At 53.4% G+C, this 15,361-nt stretch overlaps 1 protein-coding gene across 6 annotated transcripts in view; it reads left to right on the top strand.

The window, feature by feature from the left end:
* Positions 1–15,361, top strand: part of TCERG1L (transcription elongation regulator 1 like) — a 48,411-nt gene that overhangs the window by 26,196 nt on the left and 6,854 nt on the right. For 2 of the 6 annotated variants that reach the window (XM_085583011.1, XM_085583014.1), the window contains 6 exons: positions 1,991–2,155; positions 4,951–5,048; positions 6,151–6,239; positions 7,171–7,325; positions 11,299–11,368; positions 12,422–12,557. In XM_085583011.1, the coding sequence (XP_085439137.1) occupies positions 1,991–2,155; positions 4,951–5,048; positions 6,151–6,239; positions 7,171–7,325; positions 11,299–11,368; positions 12,422–12,557 (713 nt within the window). The remainder of the gene's footprint in view (positions 1–1,990; positions 2,156–4,950; positions 5,049–6,150; positions 6,240–7,170; positions 7,326–11,298; positions 11,369–12,421; positions 12,558–15,361) is intronic. The other 4 variants (XM_085583015.1, XM_077784750.2, XM_085583013.1 and 1 more) reach the window with 3 other exon arrangements.

Below are 15,361 nucleotides of genomic sequence, written 5' to 3'. Positions count from 1 at the left end.
CTGGGGAAGTGAGCAGAGGCTGGAGAAGGTGGCAGGGACAGCAGGAGGTGACAGGGACAGGGTGACAGGGCCAGGAGCAGTAGGAAGGAGGGGAGGCTGTGTTTGGGAGGTGCTGGGCAATGGCTGAAATGATCTCAGGAGTGGGCAGATGTTCTCCAGAGGCACTGCTGGCTCATCAGCCCGCCCTGGCTCTGCAAGCACCCAAAACTCCACAGGGAACCACACTCTCCTCCTCCCTCCCCCTCCTCAGGGCTGTTTTAGAGTAAAATTGGCCTAAATTTAATCCCAACACACTCGGCGTGCGGGCTCACGCTCAGGTGGAGTTCCAGCCTGGGTTCTGTTCAGTTCAGGCTGATGTTGCATCGTGGCATTCAGCTCCAGCCAGGCTGGATTTGTATTCCAAAGCCATCCATTGCAAAGGCTGCTCTTCATAAGCACAAAGAGCTCCAAAGCATAAATATTTATTCCTTAAAGGTTAAGATTGCCTTAAATCATTCCAGCTTATTTGGTGAGCGGCAGTTATAATTAAAATAAGCACTTGAACTCGATCCGCATGTATGAAATGCATATATGTGTGTATATGAATATATATTTATATATACTTGACTCTGGTGCGGATGGAAGCTGTGGGATAATTGCTTCCATCACATCAAAAGATGCACTGATATTGTTCCTGGATTGGATAATAAATCAACATAAAGAAGCAGCTGAAATTATATAATGGCAAGTCACGTTTGAGCAGGCGGAGGAGCCGAGGTGGGGAATGAGCAGAGCTCGTCTCGAGTGCTGGGTGGAATTGCAGGGGATAATTACACAACTTATGGAAATTATTCCAGTTTTGGGTGCAGAGAATTCACAGAACCCAAGGACGGGGCTGGGAGCAGCCTGGGCCAGGGAAGGTGTCCGTGCCATGGCAGGGGTGGCACTGGGTGGGCTCTGAGGTCCCTTGCAGCCCACAGCAGGCTGGGATTCCACGTTCTGTGCTGGAATATTGTGCTGTGGCACCTGGAATTGCAGGGACACAGATCCATGAGAGCGTTCAGAGTGTGTGAGTGGCTTGTAGAACAGACTGCAGGTTTCAGAAATGATCCATGTCATTCCAGGATGGGCAGAACTGGGATGGGAGCTGTTGGACAGCCCGTGGCAGCTGGTGAAAGGAAGGGACAGGAAATCCTGCAGCTTGGGCTGTGTTGGGAACTGTGTTATTCCCAGCCTGCCCTAAAGCAGGGATGTGATGCACAGCTATAAATACACAACAAACGGCACTGGCAGTGCTGGCTGGGAAATGGGACATGGATTTACCCTGCCAGGAGACAGGGCTGGGTGCCTCTTGTGTGGCTCAGCTGCTGAAAACCTCCCCAGTCAATCGGAAATGGGTGCTCCAGGTTTGGCCTCAGGTGGGGCAGGAATTAATCTGCAGGGCTGGGGAGCCTGCTTGAGCTGGCCTGGTTCTAGCAGCAACCCTGGGTCACTGATTGCTCGTGAATAATGCACGTGAGCAAATCAGAGAGTTTCTGCTTTGGGCCTTGTCCGAGCAGACTCTGTGTCCCTGGAGAAAGCTGCACTTCTGAAGTGCTGGCAAAATCATTTCCCATGGATAGACTGGGACACCAAGAAGTTGTGATGAGTACCAGTGGAAACCATTTAAAATGAGAACACTGATCTTTCTGTGACCTGCTGGGAGGGCATTGATCTATCCTGGCAAATTCTTACTTAGAGGGCCACATTTTCATCAGTTTGAAATTTCTGGCGCTGTTTATCGGCTGAAAATCCATGGGCATCGTGGCCAGGAATCGAGCTGAACACAGAGCTTGCTTTAACCCTGCAGTGGGAGCAGGAGATGCGCTCAGTAGATGAATTCCCTGAATCACTGGGGTGGGAAAAGCTCCCTGAGATCCCCCAGTGCATCACCGTGCCACCACTGCCCATGGCCTCGAGTGCCAAGGGCTGGGCAGAAACGCTGGGGGTCTTAAAGGGAATTGTTCTTTAGCAGGGACAGTCCCACTGCTGCCTTGTGCTCTGCTCTCAGGCTCTGCCTCCAGGCTGGACACCGCCGCGGGGCCGCTGCTGCCAGCACAGGTCACCCGTGTCACCGCCGTGACCGCGCCCGCCGTCACCCTGCTGGCCACCAACCTGCTGGAGCCCGCGCGAGCAGGTGGGTGCTGGGCTGGCCTGGGGAAGGATTCAAGGAATGTGGACATTGATCCAGCACCGATATCCAGCTGTGAGGGACAAAACCTCTCTGACAGGTTAAAGTTAGAAAGTGAGTGTTTATTGGGTGTGGGATCGCTCCCAAATCCACACCGCAGCTTCCAGGTGATGACAGAGCCCTTTTATCCATACAAGTATTGAACACCCAAAATACAAATACTCATCATTTTGGTACATCCCATTCCACACCGCAGCTTCCAGGTGGTTACAGAGCCCTTTTATCCATACAAGTATTGAACACCCAAAATACAAATACTCATCATTTTGGTACATCCCATTCCCAAATCCACACCGTTCCTTCCAGGTGATTACAGAGCCTTTTTATCCATACAAGTATTGGAACACCCAAAATGCAAATATTCATCATTTTGGTACATCCCATCCCTCACTTCCTATGCTAATCATTTCAAAAGCTATTAAACATGAAGTTTGTTCCTTGAAATGGGTCAGTGTCCCTTTCATGGGGAGGGGTCCCAAAATGAGGAAGTCAATGAAGTCTTCCTCATTCTGACCTTTCTACCTTTTCAATGCAAATATGACAAATGAACTCTTGGTAGAACTCCCATTCCTTGTCTTCAATTGATTTCAGAACAGAGGAGCCCCACAATTGTCTTATGTTCCTAAAAGCTCTTTATCAGTTTGTGTATTCTCCATTATAAACCCATCTAACTAAACATTGTGCTGACAAGAAATCAAGTATTAGTTAATTACTAACTCTTCATCAAGGCCTACTCATTTATTTCAATTAACTCTAGTAAGGCTTATCTCTAACTAAAATCTTAGCTCCTCTAAAATCTCTAAATTCCTTAAAGTTTGTGTTTCACTGGCAGCCAGGTGTGTCCTGTCCTGTCCTGCAGGTATGGGACCCCCAGACCTGCTGGGGTGGGGCTGGCTCAGGGTCTGTGGTGCTGGGACCAGAGCTGGGATCCCACACCTGGATTGGGACCAGGACCTGGCTGGTGGGATCAGAGCTGGGGTCCCACACCTGGATTGGGACAAGACCAGATCTGGGATCCCACACCTGGATTGGGACCAGGACCTGGCTGGTGGGATCAGAGCTGGGGTCCCACACCTGGATTGAGTAAGAGGCAGCAGAAGAGGAGCTGGGGGTCAGGCAGGGAAGGTTTTAGGCTGATCTCAGACACCAGAGCCATGAGGCTGTGGGGACAGACAGAGCTGGCCTGGGGAGGTTCTGGGGGAGGATAAACCCCACAGTGTGGCATGTGTGTGCTTAAAAAATCCAGTTCTTGGGAGCACTTAAGGGTCAAACTGTTAAACTTTTTTGAGATTAATGGAGGTTTGGCCTCTTACAAAACAAATGTTGACTATGCCTTGTCCACAGCTCCTCAAGGCATGAATCCATCTTCCCTCTTCCCCTCCCTCTCTAATTCTGCTCTTAAGGAGATGTTTGTGATCACACCCAACATCCTCTGTGCTATACCCAAGGCAGTTTTGCTGCTTCACCTTTCCTTGCCATCTCTGAATTATTCATGTCCCTGCCTGCCTGGAGCCTGGGAGAAGCCTCTTCAATCAGGAGCCTTTATCCCCACCTCCTCACTTCCTCCAGCAGAACTCACCAGTGCTGGTCGTGCTGCTGAGTTTGGGGTGAAAAAGGAGCTGGAAATGTCTCGTGATGGCTTCAGTGTCTTGTGGAATCCATGGCTGCGTCTCAAGTCAGTGCTGGCTGTAAAAGTGCCAGCGTCACCTCTGGCCATTGCTCGTGTCCCTGGGGCACTGCTGTCCCCTGTGCCACCCCTGAGTGCCAGGCAGGAGGAGGCACCGACACCTCCCCGTGTCCAGAGGACCCAAGTGCCTGGGAGGGCTTTGATTCCCAATTACAGCTATGCAGGGAAAGAAGATGAATTTCGAGCCCCTTTTGATGTGTATCAGCAGCTCTCTGCTCCTGGCTCCTTTAATGTGGAAATTAATGGCTCTGGTTTGTAAATCTCCTTTTCTGCTCCCATAAAGCCATCTTCTGAGCAAAATGCCATGGATTGAATGTTTTATGATTCTGGGAAGTTCCGAGGGAAGCAGAGTCAGATGGGGGCCTGTTCTGTACCCCAGGGAGTTGTGAAATAATTGGAGTGGCATTTCCAGGTGACTCTGCCCCATGGAACCCAGAGCTCTGGGCTGGAATCCCATCCCGTGCCCCTCCCTGCCATGCAGGGACACCTGCCCTGGGCCAGGGGCTCCAAGCCCCAGGGTCCAGCCTGGCCTGGGACACTTTGGGGGTCCGGGGGCAGCCAGGGACACGTGGCAGGGCCTGGGGGTGTGCAGAGGGGTCACACACACCTTGTCCTCCCTGCTGCACGAGGGGTGGGCCAGCTCCCCCAGCTCAGAGCCCAGAGATGCGTTTGGAGAGGACAAGCAGACAGAAATGCCAGATTAAGACAACCCCACATTTCTGAACATCCTTTGGGGGGGTGTTGGCTCTGTCCCACGGCCGCTGCCTCCCTGCCCCTCCCTGCTGTGCCCCTGCTGGCACACACCTGCTGTAGGCAGCATCCAGCTCAAGTTTGGGATTTCAGGATGGAGACAGCCTCTGTGCAGGGCAGGAGATGGGATTTCCCTGGTTCCAGTGGAAATGGACTGCCATGGGCTGCCTGGAGAGCAGCCCGGGCACGAGGGCTGTGAGCAAAGGGCAGGAGGTGGCAGGAGGAGGCTCTGGGGATTGTTCAGCAGTTTTGGCCTGCTGTGAGTTTATTTATTGCACCTTAACAGAGCTCCCTTCCCTCACAGAGCGTGGCAAGGAGTCGAGCAGAGCCGCCTGCCCCCCGACGCTGATCCTGCACACCACGGACAGGAAGAGTGTCCCCAGGGGCAGGGACAGTGGCCAGGTCTGTCCCGGAGCCCCCAGAGCCCCTGAGCTGCACAAACCCTCCTCGGGGCCGGGCTGCACACTCGGGATCCTTCTGTGTGGGGTTTACAGAGCCATGGATTGAATTTACCTTGGAGCTGGGCAGGAGGTCTGGCACTGTCAGGGGATCAGGGTCCCCGTGGAATCCCAGAGCATTTTGGGTGGGAAAGACTCTAAATCCACCCAGTGCCACCCCTGCCATGGCAGGGACACCTCCCACTGTCCCAGCTGCTCCAGCCCCAGTGTCCAGCCTGGCCTTGGCACTGCCAGGGATCCAGGGGCAGCCACAGCTGCTCTGGGCACCCGTGCCAGGGCTGCCCACCCTGCCAGGGAAAAATTCCCAATTCCCAATCTCCCATCCAGCCCTGCCCCTGGCAGTGGGAGCCATTCCCTGTGTTCTGTCCCTCATCCCTTGTCCCCAGCCCCTCTGCAGCTCTCCTGGAGCCCCTCCAGGCCCTGGCAGGGCTCTGAGCTCTCCCTGGAGCTGCTTCTGCCCAGGTGAACCCCCAGGTGTGCCAGGCTGGCTCCAGAGGGGCTCCAGCCCTGGAGCTGCTCCTGCCCAGGTGAACCCCCAGGTGTGCCAGGCTGGCTCCAGAGGGGCTCCAGCCCTGGAGCTGCTCCTGTCCATGTGCCCCCCAGATGTGCCAGGCTGGCTCCACCCTGGGATCATTTGGTGCCTCCTCTGGACCTCTCCAGCAGCTCCAGGCATTGTTTTGCTGTGTGATGGGGCCAGGCTGTCCCTCCTGCAGTGCTGATGGCCCCGGGCAGTCCCAGGGGAGCTGCTGGAAGGAGCAGGGCTGGCACGGCCCCCCAGCCCCTGCTGGGTGCCTCCCCCGGGGTTATCCCTCACCCGCTGTGCCACGGGAGCTGTTGGCACGGCCAGAGCTGCTGGGCTGCTTTGTCCTGCATGCTGCTCTGAGTGGGGAGGCATTTCTGTAATCCCCACTCACCTGGGCTGTGCCAGGGGCAGCACGCTGTCCATAGAGCCCCTCCTGGCCAGAGGGTGCCCCGCTGCAGGCTGAGGGGGGCTGGTACCCCAGGAGCAGCTCTGTGTTTGTTAACTCACCCCCCTGTGCCTCCAGGATCACTCCTTCAAGCTCCTGTGTCAGGCTGACAGCGCTTCCAGCGGGAACAAGCCCGTGGCATCGGCCCCAGTGCCAGGATCGCCGTGGTGAGGAGCTGCCAGGGCCCTTCCCTGGGCCACCCCTTCCCTTGGGCCACCCCTTCCCCAGGACCCTCCCTGGGCTGCCATGGGGACAGAGCACTGCACTTTGTGGCCTGAGTGGCCGATAGAAGGATTTTTATCGCCTTTACCCCTGCAATAATTAGTTTATACCTGGTTTAGTTTATTTGGTTTATACCTAGGGGCTGGCAGCCATGGGATCTTTGCTCCAAGTCCACACTGGGGTGTGTCTGGGTGTTCCTGAGTGTGCCCGGGGTATGCCCAGGGTGTCCCTGAGTGTCCCTGGGTGTACCCAGGGTGTGCCCGGGGGTATCCCTGGGTGTCCTTGGGTGTGCCTGGGGTGATCCTGGATGTCCCTAGGGTGTCCCTGAGTGTCCTTGGGGTGTGCCCAGGGCGACCCTGAGTGTCCTTGGGATGTGCCTGGGGTGTTCCTGGGTGTCCCTAGGGTGTCCCTGAGTGTCCTTGGGGTGTGCCCGGGGTGTTCCTGGGTGTCCCTAGGGTGTCCCTGGGGCATCCCTGGGTGTCCTTGAGTGTCCTTGGAGTGTCCCTGGGTGTCCCTGGGTGTGCCCAGGGTGTCTCTGGGTGTCTCTGAGTGTCCCTGGGGCATCCCTGGGTGTCCCTGGGTGTGCCCAGGTGTCCCTGGGTGTCCCTGGGTGTGTCCGGGGTGTCCCTGAGTGTCCTTGGGGTGTGCCCGAGGTGTACCTGGGTGTCCCTGGGTGTGCCCGGGGTGACCCTGAGTGTCCTTGGGATGTACCTGGGGTGTCCCTGGGTGTCCCTAGGGTATCCCTGGGTGTCCCTGGGTGTCCCTGGGGCATCCCTGGGTGTCCCTGGGTGCTCCCCGGGGTCCCAGGGCCGCAGTGCCCCCTCTGCGGGCGGGTCCCTGCCGTGTGGGCAGGCTCTGAGGCCGGGTTGTCCCCAGGTGCGTGGTGTGGACTGGCGATGACCGCGTGTTCTTCTTCAACGCCAGCACGCAGCTGTCGGTGTGGGAGCGGCCGCTGGCGCTGCGGCACCGCGGGGACATCGCGCGGCTGCTCGAGGACCCCCCGCACAAGCGCAAGCTGGAGGCTGCAGCAAGTAACCAGAGGGCCCCGCTCCCCTCCCGAGCCCCCCGAGCCCCCCGAGCCCCGGGGCTGGCTGGGCTCGCTGGAGCTCGAGCTGAGTTAGCCAGGGATGCTCCCGACAGAGGCAAAGTGCTGTTCACCCAAAATCCCTGTTTTCCCTGGGATGCTGCAGGGGGACCGGGCCCCTCCGTGCTGGCAGGGCAGGAGAGGTGGCTCCCCAGAGCAGATGAGTTCTGGGGGCTGGTTTTTCTGAGTCCCCCTCAGAACGCACAGCCCCAGAGCAGGCTGTTGTTGTTCTAAAATCTGTGATACAAAGATCATTTGTAATAATTTTTTAATTGTTTGAACTGACAGTATCTGAGAACTGTCAAAATTTCTTATGGGCCTCAAGGTTTCCAAGCAAGCCGAGCAAACTACAAAGCAGGCTGAGGCAAAACAAATCCTTAAATTCTGCCGATGAATAGGATGCCATGAACTACCTGGAAAATGTTCATAGAACATCTTAATATAACATAGTTGAGGAAAGTCTGTTCTAATTCAGTGAAGAATTGATGAGGAAGGTAGGTCAAACAGGCTCCAAAGGTGATCTGTCCTGCTCACCAGCCCAGCTGAGCAGAAATCCCAGCTGGGAGTGCCCGTGGCACTGGGAGCTCTGGGGCAGCTCTCCTGCTCCTGGCAGCTGCTGTGTGCCATGGCTGCTCCCGGGGCTCTGCTGCCTGGCACTGCTGTCCCGTGCTGGGACATCAGGCACGGCTCTCCTGGGGCTGCTCCTGGCCTTGGCCCTGCCGGGGATTCTGGAATTGTGCTGCTGTTGGTGGGGAGAGCACGCACTGTCCGTGCTGGTGGTGACAGAGCTGTCACTGTCCTCCCCTGCTGCCTCTTCTGCACTGGACAGGGAGGAAAGGCCAGGGGGAAGGAAGTGGGAGTTTTGTGCTTGTTTCCAAGGGCTGGGATTTATCATTGAGTCGGGCTGGTGGCACTGCCAGGCTGCTGCAGGACCTGCCCTGTCCCCCCGGGCAGCAGGGATGGGCAGTGGCTTTGGTTCAGGGGGGCAGCTGCCAGTGAACCCCTGCAAACCCCAAAGAACCCCTAATTAACCCCTGCAAACCACTAATTAACCCCTGCAAAGCCCAGTGAACCACTGCAAACCCAAATAACCACCGTAATCCCCTATTTAACCCCTGCAAACCCCAAAGAACCACTGCAAACACTTGCAAACCCCAAAGAGCCTCTGCAAACCCCAAATAACCACTGCAAAGCCCAGTGAACCACTGCAAACCCCAAATAACCACTGCAAACCCCAAATAACCACTGTAACCCCCAAAGAACCCCTGCAAACCCCTAATTAACCACTGCAAACCCCAAATAACCCTTGCAAACCCCAAAGAGCAACTGTAAACCCATAATTAACCCCTGCAAACCTCTCAGAACCCCTGCAAACCCCACAGAACCACCAGCCCCATGCCTGCAGGGAGATAAAGTGAGCCACTTTCAGCTTGTCTGTCAGCAGAAAAGCAGCTCCAAGGAGGGGTCTCTATCTGTGTCCTCCTGTAATTCCATTTTCCTCTGTGAATTTCCACAGCAGGAGCCTGTGTGTACATTCCTGTATCATTTTTGGGTATGCCTTGAAGAGCTTTAGCTGTGGATGAAATTCCTCCAAAGCCTATCTGCTGAAACTCATTCTTCAGGAGCAAAACAGAGCTTTTAATTGCAGGATCTGCTGCAAGCTCAGTGAATTCCTGCCAAGGGATGGCCAGAGACAAAGCTGAGGGTCATTCTTCACGGTCTCTAGCATTGTTCCTGCTCTGCAATTAATTAACACAAGAGTCTTAAGTCAGGGCTGAGAGGTGCCACTTCAAAAATCTATTTTTTGCTGCACTCCATCCTTTCTATGTATTATCTCTACCACAAAGATTTGATTCATGCTCCTGGTTTTTTATGGCCATGACTTCCATTGTTGTTAAATAGTCTTAATCCTCCCTGCTGTAATTGGGCCCTGTGGTTACTGAGGCTGGAGCAGTTTATAATTAGTATAGATTAGCTCTGAGGTGAGGGGGATTATTTGTTACCTCTTCCCTTAGCTTGTAATCTCCAGTAAATAAATAACACAAACGAGCTCCGTGTCCCCAACAATGCTTCCCACATTTATTTAGCTGAGTGGCTGCTGCTGAGATTTAATTAGAATTTTCAAATCAAACATCTTAAAAAAAAAGAAAAAAATAGATGTCAAGCAAAGTTATCCACGAGATGCTCTGAGTTGTGTCTGCTGAAGGATCGAGTGCTTTTTAAATTGGGGCATGAATGAGAAATTACTCGTTTCTGCATTTCTCCTCCTCCACCAAGTGTTTGCTGCAGGGGATTGAGGTGGCTCTTCCCTGGTGGGTTCCCATCAGGGCATCCCATGGGGCTGGAGAGGAGGTCCAGGGCCCAGAGCAATTGATCTGCTTCCATCCGTGCCTCAGCTGCTCAAGGGCCTGCCTGGCTGCCCGGGCTCAGGAAGCTTTTCCAGCTAATTAATGGAAAATGGACATTATGGAGTCACCCAGTCATGGACTGGTTGGCTTGGGAGGGACATTAAATCCCACCCATTCCCAGTGCCATTAAATCCCACCCATTCCCAGTGCCATTAAATCCCATTCCCATTCCCAGTGCCATTAAATCCCATCCATTCCCAGTGTCATTAAATCCCACCCATTCCCAGTGCCATTAAATCCCATCATTCCCAGTGCCATTAAATCCCATCCATTCCCAATGCCATTAAATCCCATCATTCCCAGTGCCATTAAATCCCATCAGTGCCATTAAATCCCATCCATTCCCAGTGCCATTAAATCCCATCATTCCCAGTGCCATTAAATCCCATCAGTGCCATTAAATCCCATCCATTCCCAGTGCCATTAAATCCCATCATTCCCAGTGCCATTAAATCCCATCATTCCCAGTGCCATTAAATCCCATCAGTGCCATTAAATCCCATCCATTCCCAGTGCCATTAAATCCCATCATTCCCAGTGCCATTAAATCCCATCAGTGCCATTAAATCCCATCCATTCCCAGTGCCATTAAATCCCATCATTCCCAGTGCCATTAAATCCCATCAGTGCCATTAAATCCCATCAGTGCCATTAAATCCCATCCATTCCCATTCCCAGCCCCAGTGTCCAGCCTGGCCCTGGACACAGCTGTAGAATTCCAGCTGCAAACCAGTGTTGATGGCATTTAGGGAATCCCCCGGGGATTTTGGGCCCTTTGGCCCTCGTGCAGGAGTCTGAAGCCCGTCCCTGGATCCAGCAGGGAATCTTTGCCAGCCTGTGTGGGATCCCTCCAGTGCAGGGATCTGACCTCTGTGTCCCTTGGGGTTTTGGTGAGAGCTGCAGCTGGCAGAGGTGCAGAGAAAAGCTTTCGGAATTCAGGTTTGTTTTCAGAGTCAGGATTTGCTCCCCTTGCCTGGGACTGAAAATCCAGGCTCGGAGCCCCTCAGGACCCATAGCCAGGGCAGAGCAGGGGTGGCCTGGCCGTGGAGCTGCTCTGCAGCCTCGGGAGCGTGGGGGCTGCGGGATCCCCCAGCCCTGCCAGCTGCTGCTGGAATTCCTGGGAAAGGCCCCTGAGACTGGCTGAGCCCAGGGGACAGATGGGACAGGAGGGAATCCTTCGGAAATGACTTTGCAGGAATGTCTTCAGCAGTTTTGAAGGGAAGGGAGGAGGGAGGAGCAGGTGAAGCAATAATAAGATTTAAAGCAATCATGTCATGAATGAAAAATGAGGAATTTTGCTGACTGGAAAGGGTCACTTTATTGCTGTCGCTTCCATTTGCATGAAGGCAATTCCAAGGATTTTATAAAATACTTGTTGTTTTTAAAGCCCTCTGTGGGGGATGAAAGCCAGGAAATACCTGAGCAGCAGAGACAAGGGAAGAGAAGTCAATCTGAGGAATTTGTATTCCCATTTATCTCATTCAAGTCTGATAATGACTTCTTTCTTTTCAGCAGACAAGTGTGTTAGCTCTTGTCCGGGGGATGAAAACGATGAGCTGAGCATCAAAACCAAGAGAAATAAGTGAGTTCTGAGGTCTCCCTGTGTCTGCTAATGGTGGGAAGGGTTGGTACAAAGAGCTCACCATCCCCTGATATAAATCCAAGACCCACACACTAAAAAGAACCTGAAAAATAGAAAAGCCAAATCTGAGGCATCAGTGGATTATTACAGCTGTGCTGAATTGGATCCTTTAGTGATTTTTGGCATGAAAAATGACCCCTTGAAGGTCCCCCCTCCTTGGCAAGGGCTGTATGAAGCTGTCACTTGGAGTTCGGGTGTCAGGTCCCTCTGAAGGCCCCGAGTGACCGTCCTGCCTGGGCAGGAGCTGCTGCAGCCTGTTGGAAATGCAGGTGGGCTTGGGGAGAAATGCTGATGTGTGACTCAGCTCAGGATGAATGATTTCTTTATTATAACTATGCTATAACACATTAATATACCATTTAAAGGAGACACTAAAACTACAAACCGACTTTTTCTAACTCCCATATCTGACCAACTCCCAACTCGTGCCCCTCTCTGAGAGCCCAGCCCCAGGTGGGTTGGATTGGATTGGATTGGATTGGATTGGATTGGATTGGATTGGATTGGATTGGGTTGGATTGGATTGGATTGGATTGGGTTGGATTGGATTGGATTGGATTGGATTGGATTGGATTGGACTGGGTTGGATTGGATTGGATTGGTTTGGATTGGATTGGATTGGATTGGATTGGATTGGATTGGATTGGATTGGATTGGATTGGGTTGGATTGGATTGGCCACCAGGCTCCAACAACCCTCACCAGAACCCAACCAAGCACTCACCCCAGGTAAACAATTCTCCAAGCACATTCCACATGGGAAAACAAGGAGCAGAATCAGAAATTGTTTTCTCTTTCTTCCCTCTGTGCTCCTTGTGAGAACTCCTGAAATAGAAGAATGTGCAGTGCAGTGCCTCCAGCCCGGCTGCAGCTCGGGGCACTCCCCAGCTGTGTGGCAGCTCCTGGGATGTCCCGGGGAGGATGGAAGGATCTCAGGATGCAATCCCCATGCCTGGGGAGCGTGGCTGACCTCCTGCCTCTCTTGCCCTCACAGGACAGAGCAGTGCCAGGCTGCGGGCACGGCTGGCGCTGAGGAGGAGCAGGCAGGGGAGGAAGGCTCGGCCCCGCGGCTCTCCCCGCCCCTGGAGGAGAGGATCACGCACTTCAGGGACATGCTGCTGGAGAGGGGGGTGAGGACCAGCCCTGCTGGGGCTCAGCAGCTCCCGGAGCTGTGCCCTGGCTCTGGCTCAGCAGCCAGCAGCGCTGGGGCTCTGTCCCTGAGCCCTGCTGGCACTGCTGCTGCTGTGTCCCCCCGCCACCCCTGGGAACGGGGACCCTTCCAGACAAACCCAGGGACGTCCAGGGGCCCTCCCAGCATGGGCAGGGCTCAGGGGCACCTGGGGCTGTGGGCACTGACCTGTCCTGGCCAGCCCTGGGGTGTCCATCACCACAAACTCCAGCACTGGGGAGCCAGTGTCACTCACTGCCCATCCAAAATCGTGCAATCACCAGTGCTTTGGGTTGGAAGGATCCCAAATCCCACCCAGTGCCACCCTGCCATGGCCCCACATCCCCAGGATCCAGCCTGGTTTGGGTTGGAAGGATCCCAAATCCCATCCAGTTCCACCCCAAATCCACCCAGTGCCACCCCAAATCCCACCCAGTGTCCCCCTGCCATGACAGGGACACCTCCCACTGTCCCAGCTGCTCCAGCCCCAGTGCCCAGCCTGGCCTTGGGCACTGCCAGGGATCCAGGGGCAGCCACAGCTGCTCTGGGCACCTGTGCCAGGGCTGCCCACCCTGCCAGGGAGCAATTCCTGCCCGATATTCCATCTAAATTTTACCTTTTTTCAATTTAGCCATACTTCAGCATTTCAGGGACTTACCATTCTCAAGAAAACCACCCTGTTCTGGAAGGCAGCAGATCCAAATTTCACATCTAGGCACCATCATCTCTCTGGAAATAATCCAGAATTACCTATATTTGCAAACATACCAAAAAAGAATTTAATTAAAAGCCATTTTTGGCATGTGGATTGCTAGTAAGGAACACAATTCAATTTCAGAGTGAGAAGGAAAGCAAAGGAGCAAAATTCCTGAGGGGGAGAAAAGTAAGAAAACAATAAATAAAAAACCCCAGAACTTTTCCTAACCAAAATCTCCAGCTGCTCTGGGCACCTGTGCCAGGGCTGCCCACCCTGCCAGGGAACAATTCCCAATTCCCAAAATCCCTTCTCCCCATCCTGTCGCAGCATAAAGCCATTAATGCTCCCCAGGCCCTTGGGAGGGATGTCTGGAGGTGGTTCCAGCTGTGCTGAGCTGCAGGCACAGGGAATGCTCTGGGCTGGGCTCCGTGGGCACAGGAGGTGTAAAATGAGCAGTGGGAGCAGATCCTCTGCCTCCCCCACTGCCACGGGTGCCCCGTGGAGGGAATGTCACTCCTGCAGGAAACACAGCCAAGGTGGCTCTTGTCAGGCACCAAAGCCTGTAAAATTTATCCCAGTAATCAGCAGGCTTTAAAGGGGGCTAATTAGAGCTTCAGCAGCTCAGCAATGAGTTATCCCCACGCCAGAGCTGCTTTATTAATGCTGCTCGTTATTTATGCTGCAGAAATGCAGAAGGGCCACGAAGGAGCCCTGGGTGAAGGCTTTGCTGCCAGATTGGAACTCGGGAGCAATAAGTCAGTGTTTGGAAGGATTAGAGGTGTTCTAGGACAGGATTCTCAGGTGTTTCTATGTAAGATTTGCTCCTAAAATAAAGAAATTTGGGAAATTCACTGTTTGGATTCGCTGATGTTTAAAAATAGGGAGAGAAGTTACTTTGCTTTTACCCTGACCATTTTCCAGCTGCCCAGCTCACAGCAGCTGCTCGGCGTGCCTGAAGCACAGGGAGACCATGAATGCCATTTAAATCTGATTATTTCATGACCATCCCCTGCCCTTTCCTCCTCAAGGAGTTGCTGGATGGGATCACAAAGAGCTCGAAGCAGATGGAGTTTGCCAGTGGAGTTCTGCAGCTTCCTACAGAAATTATGTCAAGAGAAGAATATTTATTGTAACACTTTAAAAATAGTGGGGCTTTGGGGGAGCTCCAAGATACAGGCATTCTTTATTCTCAAGTCTGGGGTGAGTTTTCCTCTATCAAAATGTAATCTGGATATTCTTCTGGAAGTTTCAGAGTTTCTACAAAATTCTAAGGGGAAGAGGAAAATTTAAGGTTCTTCCTGGCTCCCTCTCCCACCCTGCATCAAATATCCACATTCTAAGCCAGCATTTCCAGGAAATTCTTCTCCCTGCTGGGCTGCTCCCAAGGCTTCCATGGAGTGTTTTTTCTCAAGGTTTTCCCTTTTTAATCCCAGGGAGAGAGGGGGATTTGTGTGTGCAGTGTAGCTGGAGCGAAATCAGAAATACCAGGTTATTTTAGGTGATGTTTGCCAAATGTGCAGTGTAATAATTGCTAATCACAAAATCATCAGCTGGAATGATGATGTGATGAACTAGTCTGAGCTTAATTAGCCTTAGCTCAGGGTGGGATTTGTGCTGGGAGCAAAGCTGATGTCCAGGAGAGTGTGAAAGGCACCAGGAGAAGAGAATTCCTGGTGCTGCAACCCCCAGGGCTCAGGACAAGGCAGGGAGCTGGGGCTGTGGGACCCCAAAGGCACCTGAATTTAGGATTTTCCAGTGGCCTCAGATCCCAAAGGCACCTGAATTTAGGATTTTCCAGTGGCCTCAGATCCCAAAGGCAGCTGAATCTAGGATTTTCCAGTGGCCTCAGATCCCAAAGGCAGCTGAATCTAGGATTTTCCAATGGCCTCACATCCCAAAGGCAACTGAATTTAGGATTTTCCAATGGCCTCACATCCCAAAGGCAGCCTGAATTTAGGATTTTCCAGTGGCCTCAGATCCCAAAGGCAGCTGAATTTAGGATTTTCCAGTGGCCTCAGATCCCAAAGGCAGCCTGAACTTGTATCCCAATGCCCTCAGATCCCAAAGGC

This window comes from Lonchura striata, chromosome 6 (genome assembly GCF_050655825.1).
Source record: "Lonchura striata isolate lonStrDom1 chromosome 6, ASM5065582v1, whole genome shotgun sequence".
In the NCBI taxonomy this organism is placed as follows: domain Eukaryota; kingdom Metazoa; phylum Chordata; class Aves; order Passeriformes; family Estrildidae; genus Lonchura; species Lonchura striata.
This window is presented reverse-complemented; position numbering and strand designations above follow the sequence as displayed.